The sequence below is a fragment of the Hyla sarda genome, chromosome 12, assembly GCF_029499605.1.
Source record: "Hyla sarda isolate aHylSar1 chromosome 12, aHylSar1.hap1, whole genome shotgun sequence".
In the NCBI taxonomy this organism is placed as follows: Eukaryota; Metazoa; Chordata; class Amphibia; order Anura; family Hylidae; genus Hyla; species Hyla sarda.
Window position 1 is genome coordinate 5,301,578 of NC_079200.1, and position 15,085 is coordinate 5,316,662.

General features: G+C 46.6%; 1 protein-coding gene across 1 annotated transcript in view; it reads right to left on the bottom strand.

Annotated features, from left to right (window-relative positions):
- The window catches only part of LOC130296644 (fer-1-like protein 4), a 124,391-nt gene that overhangs the window by 87,475 nt on the left and 21,831 nt on the right, over window positions 1-15,085 (bottom strand). Inside the window, exons 9-13 of the mRNA XM_056548396.1 lie at window positions 12,260-12,627; window positions 8,419-8,527; window positions 8,088-8,292; window positions 4,205-4,325; window positions 2,834-2,934 (exon numbers count right to left, since the gene is read on the bottom strand). Of these exons, the coding sequence (XP_056404371.1) occupies window positions 2,834-2,934; window positions 4,205-4,325; window positions 8,088-8,292; window positions 8,419-8,527; window positions 12,260-12,627 (904 nt within the window). The remainder of the gene's footprint in view (window positions 1-2,833; window positions 2,935-4,204; window positions 4,326-8,087; window positions 8,293-8,418; window positions 8,528-12,259; window positions 12,628-15,085) is intronic.

The following is a 15,085-nucleotide window of genomic DNA, read 5'->3' on the forward strand; positions in this document are numbered from 1 at the left end:
TTTATTTATATTTCATTAAAATAACTGAAAAACTGAACATCAAAAGAAAGCGGCAACACCGGACACCCTGCACCCAGGATGGGGATCAGAAGGGGTATAAGAAAACCGAAACTAAATCTAGTGGATGCACATATCAACCCCAATCTACACTAATACATGTAATCAGTATTTGTAAAACGTAGTAGACAGATATAGGTAAGGGCTGGTCCTGCAGGACTCCTGCTAATGGGAACTGCGTTCCTGCTGTGGAAAAAGTGCAGGAACTCCGTTCCCATGAGTTCCTGCAGGACTGGAGCCCTGGATATAGGTAAGATGCCAGGTAGATATAAGGTGCTATGTGCATATATGACAAGATCATAAAAACCACAAAGGGCATATAAACCAATCAAATACCCACAAGAGGACGGATGTGGTCAGAACAACAGTGCAGGGTCCGGGAGCGGTCAGTGTGCCGAAACGTGCGTTGGAGTGGCGGCATCCCGGACCCTGCACTGTTGTTCTGACCACATCCGTCCTCTTGTGGGTATTTGATTGGTTTATATGCCCTTTGTGGTTATTCTGATCTTGTCATATATGCACATAGCATCTTATATGTACCTGGCACCTTACCTATATCCAGGGCTCCAGTCCTGCAGGGACTCATGGGAACGGAGTTCCTGCACTTTTTCCACAGCAGGAACGCAGTTCCCATTAGCAGGAGTCCTGCAGGACCAGCCCTTAAAGGGGTACTCTGCCCCTAGGCATCTTATCCCCTATTCAGAGGATAGGGGATAAGATGTCTGATAGCGAGGGTCCCGCCGCTGGGGACCCCCACAATCTCGGCTGTGGCACCCCAGACATCCGGTGCATGGAGTGAATTTTTCTCTGTGCCGAATGACTGGCAAAGGGGGGCAAAGGCTCGTGACATTATGGCTAGAGATGAGCGAACTTACAGTAAATTCGATTCGTCACGAACTTCTCGGCTCGGCAGTTGATGACTTTTCCTGCATAAATTAGTTCAGCCTTCAGGTTCTCCGGTGGGCTGGAAAAGGTGGATACAGTCCTAGGAAAGAGTCTCTTAGGACTGTATCCACCTTTTCCAGCCCACCGGAGCACCGGAAAGCTGAACTAATTTTTGCAGGAAAAGTCATCAACTGCCGAGCCGAGAAGTTCGCGACGAATCGAATTTACTGTAAGCTCGCTCATCTCTAATTACGGCCATGCCCCCTCAATGCAGGTCCATGGGAGGGGGCGTGACGGACGTCACGCCCCCTCCCATAGACTTGCATTGAGGGGGTGTGGTTGGGACGTCACAAGCCTCCGGCTCTGCACCCAACGCTCTAAACGAATGCCGGGTGCAGCAGGGAGAACGCGGTGGTCCCCGACGACAGGACCACGGCAATCAGACATCTCTAAGGGCGGAGTACCCCTTCAAGTGGAAATCTTGGGTGAGTTCCCACACATTTTCCCAGGACTTGACCCCTATATCTGTCTACTACCTCTTACAGATACTGATTACATGTATTAGTGTAGATTGGGGTTGATATATTTATATATATGATATATATGACTAGATTTAGTTTCGGTTTTCTTATACCCCTTCTGATCCCCATCCTGGGTGCAGGGTGTCCGGTGTTGCCGCTTTCTTTTGATGTTCAGTTTTTTTTCTCTATTTGTGTTGTTATTTTAATGAAATATTAATAAAATGTATATTTTTCGACCTTTTCTAAGACTCCTTGAGGCTTTTTGCTTGTTGGTTACTTTCAGGGACCGTGTAGAGATTGAGGTGAAGCAATAACGTTAGCAGCCAATATGGCTGCACCAACAAACCCAAAGTCAAAATGAAATGTGTAGAGACCTGGGGGGAGATTTATCAAAACCTGTCCTGAGGAAAAGTTGCCGTGTTGCCCATAGCAACCAATCAGATCGCTCCTTTCATTTTGCAGAGGCCTTTTCAAAAGTGAAAGCAGCGATCTGATTGGTTGCTATGGGCAACACAGCAACTTTTCCTCAGGACAGGTTTTGAGAAATCTCCCCCCTGGTGCCTTGGGCGGAAAATAAATATTTATTTATGAAAAATAAAAAAATTGCTTCCTGGTGTCTGTTTTTATGGCCTGTTGCATTGTGGGTCATGTGCTCAGGTTGGGGTAAAAGGAATAAAAAATATACGTGGTCTTCTGCCCGATGCCTTGTCCACTGTTCCAATAGCGCCCGTCCTGCTCCTCAGCACTTCCTGGTATCAATCTCTATACATAGTAGCCTCTCAGCCAATCACGGACCGCTGAGGTGACCCGCCTCTGCCAGTGATTGGCTGGGGGTTTATTACCTTGTGTCCAGACTGATGCTAGGAAGTGCTGAGCAGCAGGATGGACATCATTGGAATGGTGGGGAATCAGGGGAAGGTGAGTATACACGTTTATTGTATTTACCCAGTCTGAGCACATGTAAAAGTAGAAATAAGTCCCCTGACAGCCCCTTTCCTGGCTGACATGTAAGTTCTGTGACCCTCTATGCAGTACAAATAACAGAGCGGCCATACTCACCTCTCACTATCCACTGCCGCTGTGAAATCCTCAGGTCTCTGCTGCGGTCCTCTTCTTCCAATGATGCTTTGTGCAGGAAGGAATTTACCGCTGAGCCCAGTGATTGGGCGAGCAGACATTCCTATAGAACGGAACGTCATCAGAAGAAGGACCTCAGCAGGGACTGGAAGACTTGACTGCAGCAGTGAATTGTGGGTAGAGGTGAGTATAGCTACTTTGTGAGAGTGACATCATTTTAGATTGCAAAATAAAAACATTAAAAAGCAAGCAAAAGTTATTATATATATATATATATATATATCTATATTCACCTGCAACCGGCAACAAATTCCTCAAGGACCTGTTTCAGGCGAGTCTCTGGGTTGGATTTAGGTCGTCTTGTCAACTTCTCCACCTCCTCGAGTCCACGTTCCTGTAAAGAATCGTCACAGACTCAAAAGTACCAGCCGGTCCTGCTGATTTCGCCGGGACCCGATGACCATACAAGGGCTTGTACACACTGCCGGTGTGCTCTGGTGTCCCTTTTTATATTATTATTTTTTTCAACCGGTGCCAGAAAGTTCTACAGATTTGTAAATGACAGTGGTCCCTCAGCATACGATGGTAATGCGTCCCAAATGGACCATCGTTTGTTGGAACCATCGTATGTTGAGGGATCCGTGCAATGTAAAGTATAGGAGAGTGGTCTACAACCTGCGGACCTCCAGATGTTGCAAACCTACAACTCCAAGCATGCCCGGACAGCCAACGGCTGTCCGGGCATGCTGGGAGTTGTAGTTTTGAAACATCTGGAGGTCCGCAGGTTAAAGACCACTGGCAATGGAGGTTGTACTCACCTGTCCCTGCCGCTCCGGACCGTCACCGCTCTTCACCGCTGCCCTGGATGTCGCCGTCCATCGCTGTCGCCGCGTCCCCGGGGTGTCCCCGACTCTCCGGCAAGGCCTCTGCTTCCCCGGCATCCGCGCTCTCCGTCGCCGCCATCACGTCGCTATGCACGCTGCTCCTATTGGATGACGGGACGGCGTGCGCAGCGACGTGATGACGACGATGGAGAGCGCCGACAATGCAGGGGATCCCGAAGAGGACGCGCCGGAGCCCCGAGGACAGGTAAGTGATCGTCAGCGGAGCACATGGGGCACCGTAAACGGCTATCCGGGGGCAGCTGAAGCAGTCTGCGCTGGAGGATAGCCGTTTATGCGATGGCCCCGACATACAAAAGCATCGTATGTTGAAATGATCGTAGGTCGGGGGGGGGGGGGGGGGGGGTCACTGTACTTCTATATACAAATCCTAACCCTTCCAGTACTTAGCTGCTGTATGCTCCACAGGAAGTTGTGTAGCTCTTTCCAGTCTGACCACAGTGCTCTCTGCTGCCACCTCTGTCCATGTCCGGAACTGTCCAGAGTAGGAGCAAATCCCCATAGCAAACCTATCCTGCTCTGGACAGTTCCTGACATGGACAGAGGTGTCAGCAGAGAGCACTGTGGTCAGACTGGAAAGAACTGCACAACTTTCTGTGGAGCATACAGCAGCTGATAAGTACTGGAAGGATTAAGATTTTTATAAAGAATTAATTTACAAATCTGGCACCAGTTCATTAAAAAAAAAAATTTCCCCCGCCGGAGTGCCCCTTTAAGATGTTGCAGTGTGTAGTAAAGGATGTGATGTTATTTTGTGCTCACCAGGCGCTCCGCGATCTTTATCAACCAGTTAGAATTGTATAACCTCCAGCTGTGGTCCTCCCAGTAGCTCCACACGTGTACACAGGGTCTGTCGTTGCCCATCGGTATATAGCAGAAAGAGCTGAGAACAGAGAAGTAAAGGATACGGTATCCTGGCGTATATACATTCCCTACATTATAATTCTGCTGTTATCCAGGGGGGGATTTCTGTCACTACTCACCTCCCCCCGGCCGTATGGTATACAGGGGTGCATTGTGTACAGTATACAGGGGTGCATCGTGTACAGTATACAGGGGTGCATCGTGTACAGTATACAGGGGTGCATCGTGTACAGTATACAGGGGTGCATCGTGTACAGTATACAGGGGTGCATCGTGTACAGTATACAGGGGTGCATCGTGTAAAGTATACAGGGGTGCATCGTGTACAGTATACAGGGGTGCATCGTGTACAGTATACAGGGGTGCATCGTGTACAGTATACAGGGGTGCATCGTGTACAGTATACAGGGGTGCATCGTGTACAGTATACAGGGGTGCATCGTGTACAGTATACAGGGGTGCATCGTGTACAGTATACAGGGGTGCATCGTGTACAGTATACAGGGGTGCATCGTGTACAGTATACAGGGGTGCATCGTGTACAGTATACAGGGGTGCATCGTGTACAGTATACAGGGGTGCATCGTGTACAGTATACAGGGGTGCATCGTGTACAGTATACAGGGGTGCATCGTGTACAGTATACAGGGGTGCATCGTGTACAGTATACAGAGGTGCATCGTGTACAGTATACAGGGGCCAGGGATCCCATCACTATACTGACAGGACTCCCTGCTCATATAACAATTGGGCGGTATACAGGATATACAGCTATCTATAGATAGCAGTATATAGTGTATACAGAAGATGAGGTCGACTTACCTCCCTCGCTCCTGTCCCGGCCAGGTCTGTGTAGCTCCGCCCCCTAGTGATGACATCATTGGGGCAAAACTACAAAGACCTGGCCGGGACAGGAGCGAGGGAGGTAAGTGGACCTCATCTTCTGCATACACTATATACTGCTATCTATAGATAGCTGTATATATTGTATACCACACAAGGGGTTAACCTACACTGCCCGGCAGTATAAATGAACTCTTTCCTTGCTGGGCTGTTGCACAGCACTCAGCTCCGCAGCGGATTAAGTGAACCAGTGTATACTGTATACACACAGGCTCACTTCAATTCTTGCTTGGCAGTATATATACGACAAAACTGTGCAGCAAAACGCCGGGGTCAGGGGAAAAAACACCAAACCCAAAAACTCAAAATGGGTTTGGTGTTTTGCATTTCCCTATTGACTTCCTGCTAACATCTGGCCGCAGTGTTTTTCCCACAGAAAAATGCCATGCGGCCATTTTGGCGTATTTTTTATTTTTTTTGGAGCGGTATACCCAATACAGTACAATATTGTGATCATGATTATTATTATTATTATTATTATTAGAGATGAGCGAAGTTACAGTGATTCGATTCGTCATGAACTTCTCGGCTCGGCAGTTGATGACTTATCCTGCATAAATTAGTTCAGCTTTCCGGTGCTCCGGTAGCTGGAAAAGGTGGATACATTCCTAGGAAAGAGTCTCCAGCCACCGTAGCACCTGAAAGCTGAACTCATTTATAGAGGATAAAGTTATCAACTGCCGAGCCGAGAAGTTCATGACGAATCAAATTTACTGTAAGTTCGCTCATCTCTAATTATTATGATTATTTTTATTATTATTATATCATCATCATCATCAATATGGTACAATATTATTATTAGGATTATGATTATTATTTTATTATTACTATTATCAGTATTAATATTATCATTATCATTATTATTTTTATTATTATTATCAATATGGTACAATTTTATTATGATTATTAGTATTTTATTATTATTATAATGATTATTAATATTATTATTTAAGATGCTTTATAAAATAGTTTGTTGTTGCTGTTATTTTACAGTGATAAAGACTTATCTACGGGTTTTTTAATCAGGCCGGGGCCAATTTGCACTTTTACGTTGTTGTTTTGTTTATTTCCTCATCTTCTACAAGACATAACATTTTTCAGTATTCAGACTCATAAGAGGCTTGTTTTTTATTTTCTTCAGAACTAATTGTACTTTGTAAAAACATCTTTCGCTTTTCCATAACGTATGTACGGTGAAACAAAAGACGGAAAATTTTTTTTACCGCGGGGTCAAACTGGCAGCTTATCTTGATTCTTCAGCTCAGTACAATTACAATGATTTGTTCCGTTTCTGTCATGTTCTGCTATGTATTTATTTATTAAAACTTTTTAGAAAAATAATTTCTTTAAATTGCCATTTTCTGATTCCTATAACTTTCTTTTTTACTTTTCTTTCTATGCAAACATATTTTTTGTGTGACATAATCTGTGGTTTCTATTGGTCCCATTTTGGTATTGAACAGACTTTTTGATCTCTTTTTATTCAATTTTTTCAGGGATGAGATAAAAAAAAAAATTATAAAAAAAAAACATAATTCTGGCATCTTTGTATTTTTTTTATATTCACTGTGCAGGATCCATAATGATTTCCACACATGGCGATACAAGATTTGTTTACTTTTTACATTTTTTTTTATACTGAAAAAGGGGGCGATATAAACTTTTAATATGAAAAAGGGTTAATTTATATTTGTAAAACCTGTTACCGTATATACTCGAGTATAAGCCGACCCGAATATAAGCCGAGGCCCCTAATTTCACCCCAAAATCCCAGGAAAAGTTATTGACTCGAGTATAAGCCTTGGGTGGGAAATACATCATCCCCCCTGTCATCATCCAGACCCCCGTCATTAACATCCTCATCATCATCCCCCTGTCATCATCCCCCCCTTCATCATCAGCGCCTGTCATCATCCCCTTGTCATCATCCCACACCCCCTTCATCATCCCCTTGCCATCGTCCCACACCCCCCTTCATCATCCCCTTGTCATCATCCCACACCCCCTCTTCATCATCCCCTTGTCATCATCCCACACCCCCCTTCATCATCATCGCCTGTCATCATCCCACACCCCCCCCTTCATCATCACCACATGTCATCAGCCCCCCCCCCCCCCCTTCATCATCACCGCTTGTCAATAATGTCTGATACAGTGGTCTTCAACCTGCGGACCTCCAGATGTTTCAAAACTACAACTCCCAGCAAGCCCGGGCAGCCATCGGCTGTCCGGGCTTGCTGGGAGTTGTAGTTTTGAAACATCTGGAGGTCCGCAGGTTGAAGACCACTGAGGGCGGAGAGTTCACTCGCGTATGAGCCGAGGGGGGTGTTTTCAGCACAAAAAATCGTGCTGAAAAACTCGGCTTGTACTTGAGTATATACGGTATTTTTTTTTTTTTACATTTATTTAGTCCCCCTAGGGGACCTGTATGAGCCATCATTAGATTGCTTATAAAGATCAATGCTGTACATCTGTACGCTGTTAATACAGTCTGCCACAGGCAGAGAATTGGCCATCACAGAGGCCAAGGTAAGGCCCCTGGCCACCTGGACATTGGTCGACCCTGCAGAGGGGCTATTAAGGTCATTATACCACCAAACGCTGTGTTGAACTGCCATTTAGATGCCTCCATTAACTTTAACAGTAGCATCTAAAGGGTTAATAGTCATGCATATAGGCAACGGCCCCTGGCTACTGAAATCAGCCAGAACCTGCTGAGTATAGAGCAGGATCGCGTCCGGATCCCGCTACATACACCCTTGCCAAATCTGATCCATCATGGGTCATGAAGGGGTTAAAAATATTGGATTATTAAGGCTTTTATTTTGACTGTGATGATTTCAGATAAACCAAGTATTAAAGTTAAAGGTGATGTTACTCGTCCGGTTCTGTACGTTCCGGCTTCTTCGCAGGGGTTACAGACTTGCTGCCCTGCCCGTCATTTGTCGAGTCCTCAGAAAGGTCCACACTGAGGTCATCATCCGAACTCGCCCCCAGCAGCCCCTGCTGCTCCTCGGGCACCGAATCCCCTTTCTTTTTAGAGGAGGATTTTGTGATTATTTCCGCAGTTTTTCCGTAGTTTCCTATAAAAGTAAATATACAAAAAATAAGAAAACTATATGTTAATAAATATACAGGGTGCCTCACAAAGTGATCTTTATGTATATAAATAAATATAAATATATATATAAGATTCGCTGTAGACTTACCGATAGAGAATTCAAATTTCACCGGCTTATTCCCGATACTCGGGTCGATCATTGTAACTTCAAACAGGGTTCCGAATAGGAGGAATTCTTCCTTAACTCCTAATGCATTCTACAGAACGACAATGGATGCATAAATGATCACGAAAAAGACCCATAATGGTCAGTGTGCTAACCCCTTAAAGGGGCACTCCACTGGCCAGCATTCGGAACATTTAGTTCTGAACGCTGTGTGCTCGCTGCAGGGGTCGGCCACGCCCCCTCGTGACATCAGGCCGCGCCCCTAAATGCAAGTCTATGGGAGGGGGCGTGGTGGCTGCCACGCCCCCTCCTATAGACTTGCATTGAGGAGGCGTGGCGTGACGTCACAAGTCCAGTCCTTAATGGGGTACGCCACTGGCCAGTGTTTGGAACATTTAGCTCTGAACAATGTGTGCTCGCTGCAGGGGTCGGCCACACCCCCTTGTGACATCAGGCCACGCCCCTACATGCAAGTCTATGGGAGCGTGCGTGGTGGCTGCCACACCCCCTCCTATAGACTTACATTGAGGGGGCGTGACGTGACATCACAAGTCCAGTCCTTAATGGGGTACGCCATTGGCCAGTGTTCGGAACATTTAGTTCTGAACGCTGTGTGCTCGCTGCAGGGGTCCACCACGCCCCCTCGTGAGGTCAGGATGGCCCTAAATGCAAGTCTATGGGAGGGGGCGTGGCGGCTGCCACGCCCCCTCCTATAGACTTGCATTGTGGGGGCGTGGCGTGACGTCACAAGTCCAGTCCTTAAAGGGGCACTCCACTGGCCAGTGTTCAGGACATTTAGTCCTGAACAATGTGTGCTCGCTGCAGGGGTCGGCCACGCCCCCTCGTGACATCAGGCCACGCCCCTACATGCAAGTCTATGGGAGCTTGCGTGGTGGCTGCCACGCCCCCTCCTATAGACTTGCATTGAGGGGGTGTGGCGTGACATCACAAGTCCAGTCCTTAATGGGGTACACCATTGGCCAGTGTTCGGGACATTTAGTTCCAAAAGTTGTGGGCGCACTGTGGGGGTCAGCTGCGCTCCTTGTAACATCAGGCCATGCCCCTCAATGCAAGTCTGTGGGAGGGGTGTGGATCACGCCCCCTCCCATAGACTTTTATTGAGGGGGCGTTGCGTGATGTCACAAGCTGACAAAAGCTGACTGTCAGTCACAGTCGGGATCCCGCTACAACTGCCGAGACCGAGTTCATGCTGGTCTCTGCCGTTTTTACCCCATAGATGTCATGGTCAGTACATAGATGTCATGGGCAGTACTGATTGCAGGGTCCCAATGGTTGCCATGGCAGCTGGAGGACAGATTATGCCAAGTATGGAAGCCTGTGAGGTCCAGCCTAAGGCTTGGTCTCACTGTCGGTGTAAACTGTATGTGTATTCAAATAAAATGTTGTAAATTATGTGTAAAAAAAATATAAATAGCTTTTAAATTCACAAATGCATAATTTGTGGGACATATTTTTTGTACTTGGCTACTAAAATGGAGTCAACACACCTCAACATTTATTGGTCTGTCCCGTGTTAGCCAATACCCCCACTTAGACCATGTTTTGTTGTTTGAATTATAACACATTCCCAGAAGTGTTCCAAACAGTGTGCCTCCAGCTGTGGCAAAACTACAACTCCCAGCATGACTGGACAGCCTAATGCCTGTGTGCCTCCTCCAGAGGATCCACATTGTCCCTGAAAGGTAAATTAAGGCCTTCCTCTCAACTCGGCAGTCTTTGGCTGTCCGTGCATGCTGGGAATTGTAGTTTTGTAACAGTAAAGCTGGTAATTGCGTGTGAAAGCAAGTTTTTTATGTTCTGTCATAAATGGGGCCGATACAGAATACGGTATATAAATAAATCGGCTCTAACATAGAAACGCTTTGTAAATGGGTCTTCGTAACACTATATCATGGAATTGTGTTATGTTATTTATTTACTTATTCATTCATTTATTTAATTATTTATTTATTAAATTGTGACCCCCCCCCCCCCCAATACTATTTCAATGCTTTTGCATATATAGTAGCCCAAAGCAGTGAAATAGCCTCCCACTGGTACATCCTAATAATCAGTGGCCCACAGCAAGCCCCGGCTTCCATCCTAGCCATCGCCACCCCCCCGGCAACCGGGGTAAGGGGTACAAATACAATGCACGTTGCGGTCACTATCGTCCGCAGCATAAAAGGGGTTAGACGGGCAGAATCGAAATGTACTTAGATCCCAGCAGTACTTCGGGGCCCTTGTGTGTGACAGATGAGCCCCAATTGCGTCTGGTATATCCATCATATCGAGCACCGGCTCATGACAGATATATCCGTCACCAGACGTGAAGGGGTTAAAGGGGTACTCTCAGGGGTCAAGTCCTGGGAAAAAAAAGTGTGGGAACTCACCCAAGATTTCCACTTAAAGGGGTACGCCGCCCCTAGACATCTTATCCCCTATCCACCGTGTTCTCCCTGCTGCACCCGGCATTTGTTTAGACCGTTGGGTGCAGCGCCGGAGGCTCGTGACGTCACGGCCACAGACCCTCAATGCAAGTCTATAGGAGGGTGCATTACGGACGTCACTCCCACTCCCATAGACTTGCATTGAGGGGGCATGGCCGTGATGTCACAAGCCTCTGCCCCCCTTCGCCATCCATTCGGCACGGAGCGAAGTTCACTCCGTGACCCGGATGTCTGGGATGCCACAGCCAAGATCGCTGGGGTCACCAATGGCGGGACCCCTGGGATGGTCCTGCAGGACTCCTGCTAATGGGAACTGCATTCCTGCTGTGGAAAAAATGCTGGAACTCTGTTCCCATGAGTTCCTGCAGGACTTGAGCCCTGGGTACTCTGCTCACAGACATCTTATCCCCTATCCAAAGGATAAGGGATAAGATGTCTGATTGTTGGGGTCCCGCCACTCTACAGTATGTTCAGAATGCTGGGTTTCCACGGCCGGAGATGTGACTTTACGTCTATCCCCCAGGTGACATCACGCCACGCCGCCTCCATTCATGTCTATGGGAGGGGGCGGGACAGCCATCACGCCCCCTCCCATAGACATGAATGGAGGGGATGTGGCGTGACATGACACCTCCCAACTGTTTAGACTGAAGAGTGCTGCACGGAGATTGCGAGGTGTCCCAATTGTGGGACCCCCGCGATCAGACATCTTATGCCCTCTCCTTTGAATAGGGTATAATATGTCTGTGGGTGGAGTACCCCCTTAAATGTGCACTGTCAGATACGAAAACTTTTGATATGTTGTAAAGCTTGTATAACCAATCAGTTTTGCAATTGCTTTCATTAGAAAATTTTCAGTATTTCATAGTGAAAAAGCCAGTCAAACAACTCCCCGCCTGCTTGGACACATACTAGTCCTGCTGTGTCCATGCATCATCACCTACGTCATGGACACACTTCCTTGATTGACAGCTGTGAGCGCAAGGCTAATCTTCCCACTGTCCGCTTGTGTCCCGTTACTGTCAGTGAGGACAAGCTGGGAGTTGTAGTTTTGCTAATGCTAGGGGAGATGTGAGCAGACGGCATACTGAGGGAGGGGGCGGAGACCTGCACAGTGAGGCCACACCCCCACCCTTTGAGAGGAATTCAGACTAGTGAGTTAAATTAAAAGTGTAATAAAAAAATAAATAAAGGTGCTGGACACATACAAATTAGATGTACATGGTCAGGATTAGGTACTGAGTGATAAAATGTTTTTTTGTTGGATCTGACGGGTCCACTTTAATGATAGGATACCAGCTCGGACGTAGCATTGTGGATCCCTTGGGTGCTCCTCCATTGGGGAAGCTTTGTCATGTGTCTTGTATTCATACCTCTGGTAAGGGCAGGATATCGTCCACTTCCACGGTGACGGCGTTGGGCTGCTCGTTGTTCTCCTCGTCCTCGGCCCCCTCCGCGCTCTCGGCCGCTGCACTTTCTTTCTCTTTTTCCTTTGACTTTTTGCTTTTCTTCTTCATTTTTAACTTGCCGAATGCGTTCTTCAAAGCCTGAAGCGGTTTCTTCTCCTGAATATTGTTATTGGTAAAAATTTCCAGAGTCACCGCCATGAGAATCCGACCGCGATAAAATATCCCTTCCCCGAGGCCTTCGTTCAGATCTTTGTGGACGTCTCTCAGGGTGTAATTTTGCGGGGAGCCGTAAAGGTTGACCCAAGATGGTCCGAATGTTGGGTTAAAACCGGCTGAAAGTACAAAGACATTGTAGGTTTAACACGTTTGTGAGGTGGATATATGATAGTTAAAGAAGCACTCCGGCATATGTTTTGCTTTCAGCAGCATAGATAATAATAATGTAGAGGTTCTTGTTGGTTTTTGTGCTTACCTATTTTAGATTATGTGGCATTCATGTTTTTTTTTTAAGCCATACTGATTTCTATTTTAGAACAGTTATGCTTTTCTTAGATACAGGTAATTAATAGGTCGGCAATAGTAGTAAGAAACGGACCCAGAACGCTCACAAAAAGTCTTGATGCAATTGTGGTGGCCCAGTACGGGAGGTGTTGCTCCTGCTGTCCTGTCAGGTAGCCTCCTTCAATGTCCCCAAGGCCCCTGCCCTTGCTTCCCCATTGCAAATATGTTTTACCATGTGAAGTGTTATAAAATGTAATGTTGCTTTAAGAGTTATACCATGTGATATGTCATGTGATTGTTACCCAGGAGGTTCCAGTGATCAGGTGACCCTAAGAGTGACCTATGGGCTCCCTGCTAGTCTCCCCCATATAAGCCCTGGGTGGAGCTTCTCTCTCTTTGAGCTCTGCTCTTCTGCTAAGCTGAGGTCCAGTGCAGGAGGAGGAGGTCTACATGCCCGAAGTGCCTGTCATGGCACAAAGTGTCTACTACAGTCGTCTGTGAATGTGCCCAGGCTTACTCCTGTGGTCGAGGAGGTTTGGCCTAACCAGCGGGCACCAACTGAAGTGCCTCGGCCTACTCCGACAGAGGAGGTTTGGCCCGGCCCAACAGGCACCAAACGTTGTTCCCCCAGTGGCACAAGCTGCTGCGGTTCAAATGGTGTTTACCATCAGCCCCACCATTACAGAGTCCACCTTGTCCCAGGTGAACTGGAACACCCGCATGAGCCCCATAGAGGAGGCACAGTCCCACTGACCCCGTTACATGTCCCAGCCTCGGAAGCAGTCCGACTGGCGAGGCTGGGAAGGCATGTTCCCAAGTTAGGGAAGTCTACCCGTGATAATTCTGATATATATCATTAACTTTCTTTGTGAAGTACTTTTGTTCTCCACAGGTTATGCAATGTTTAAGAAAAGTGCCTGGTGAACTTGTCAAGAAGTTTATTTGTAACCAATTGTGTAAGTGCACGTGCCCGGCTTCTAGCCATGATTCTTTACTAAGAACTCTAAAATGTACCAGGACTGTGGAGCGGTACAATAAAAATATGTATAAACCGTTAGAGTAATATATTTTTGCTCATTACTTCTTCTAGAAATACTTCTATTGGTATACTATAATGGTTATAGTGTGCTGTAATCAAATGTGTATAATATGTTTGTACAGGGATGGCTAAGGGTATGGTGTCGTTTATTCATGGCGATCTATATGGGAGGTATCCTGACCCAGTCAGGAGAAGCGCAGCCACTACCTCACCGCCATGACAAATTCCCCCAGGTACAAAGATTAACTCATAATGTAAAGTTATGTACCACACATAATCAGTTCACATATGGTAAAAGTATCCACACAAGTGCAAATAGTTAAGATAGGACTGTAACAACATTTGTTGTCCCAGTCCACAAGTTCTGAATATATACAGTTATGTGTCTAATGTTTTCTTTCCTGTCCACGTGTACAGAGAATTCACCTGATCTCTAAATAATGCACATAGAGCGACAGCAGTGCTAAATGTACAGGTAACACTGTTGTATAGTGGAACAACGTATATTGAGTTCTGGGGAGAAGAGTTGAGAATCGAGGGGCCCAGCAACCAAAGCATTGGGTAGATAGCCTCCAGGAGCCAAATCCATGAATCTATGTATATTGATATGTATATTGTTGTCTTTAGTGTCTTCAGAAAGCAGTTATAAAGTCAAAATGAACCCCATATGTTTAAAGAGCATGTGTGGACATTCACCATGCCACATGGACTCATCCTTATCTTGTTTCGTAATCCAGACCTGAGAAGGTCATTGTTCATAAATGCCCCAGGATCTGTCACTAGGCCTCAGTGGCCACTTCAGTCCTCCGCCCTCCAGGACTGGGCTTCGAGGACGACTTTAATTAAGAGGGGGAGTTTGTGGTGGCCCAGTATGGGAGGTTTTACCCTGTGCTCCTGCTGTCCTGTCAAGCAGTCTCCTTCAGTATCCCCTAGGCCCCCTGCACTTGTTTCCCCATTGTAAATATGTTTTATCATGTAAAGTGTTATGAAATGTAATGTTTCTTTAAGAGTTATACCATGTGATATGTCATGTGATTGTTACCCAGGAGGTACCAGTGACCAGGTGATCCCAAGAGTGACCTATGGGCTCCCTGCTAGTCTCCCCCATATAAGCCCTGGGTGGAGCTAGCTCCGCTCTCTTTGAGCTCTTCTCTTCTGCTGAGGTCCAGTGCAGTCTTGTCTAGTGTGTGTGTCCAGAGTGTTGGAGGCTTCAAAGTCCAGTCCTGCAGCCGCCATCAAGTCAAGTAAGA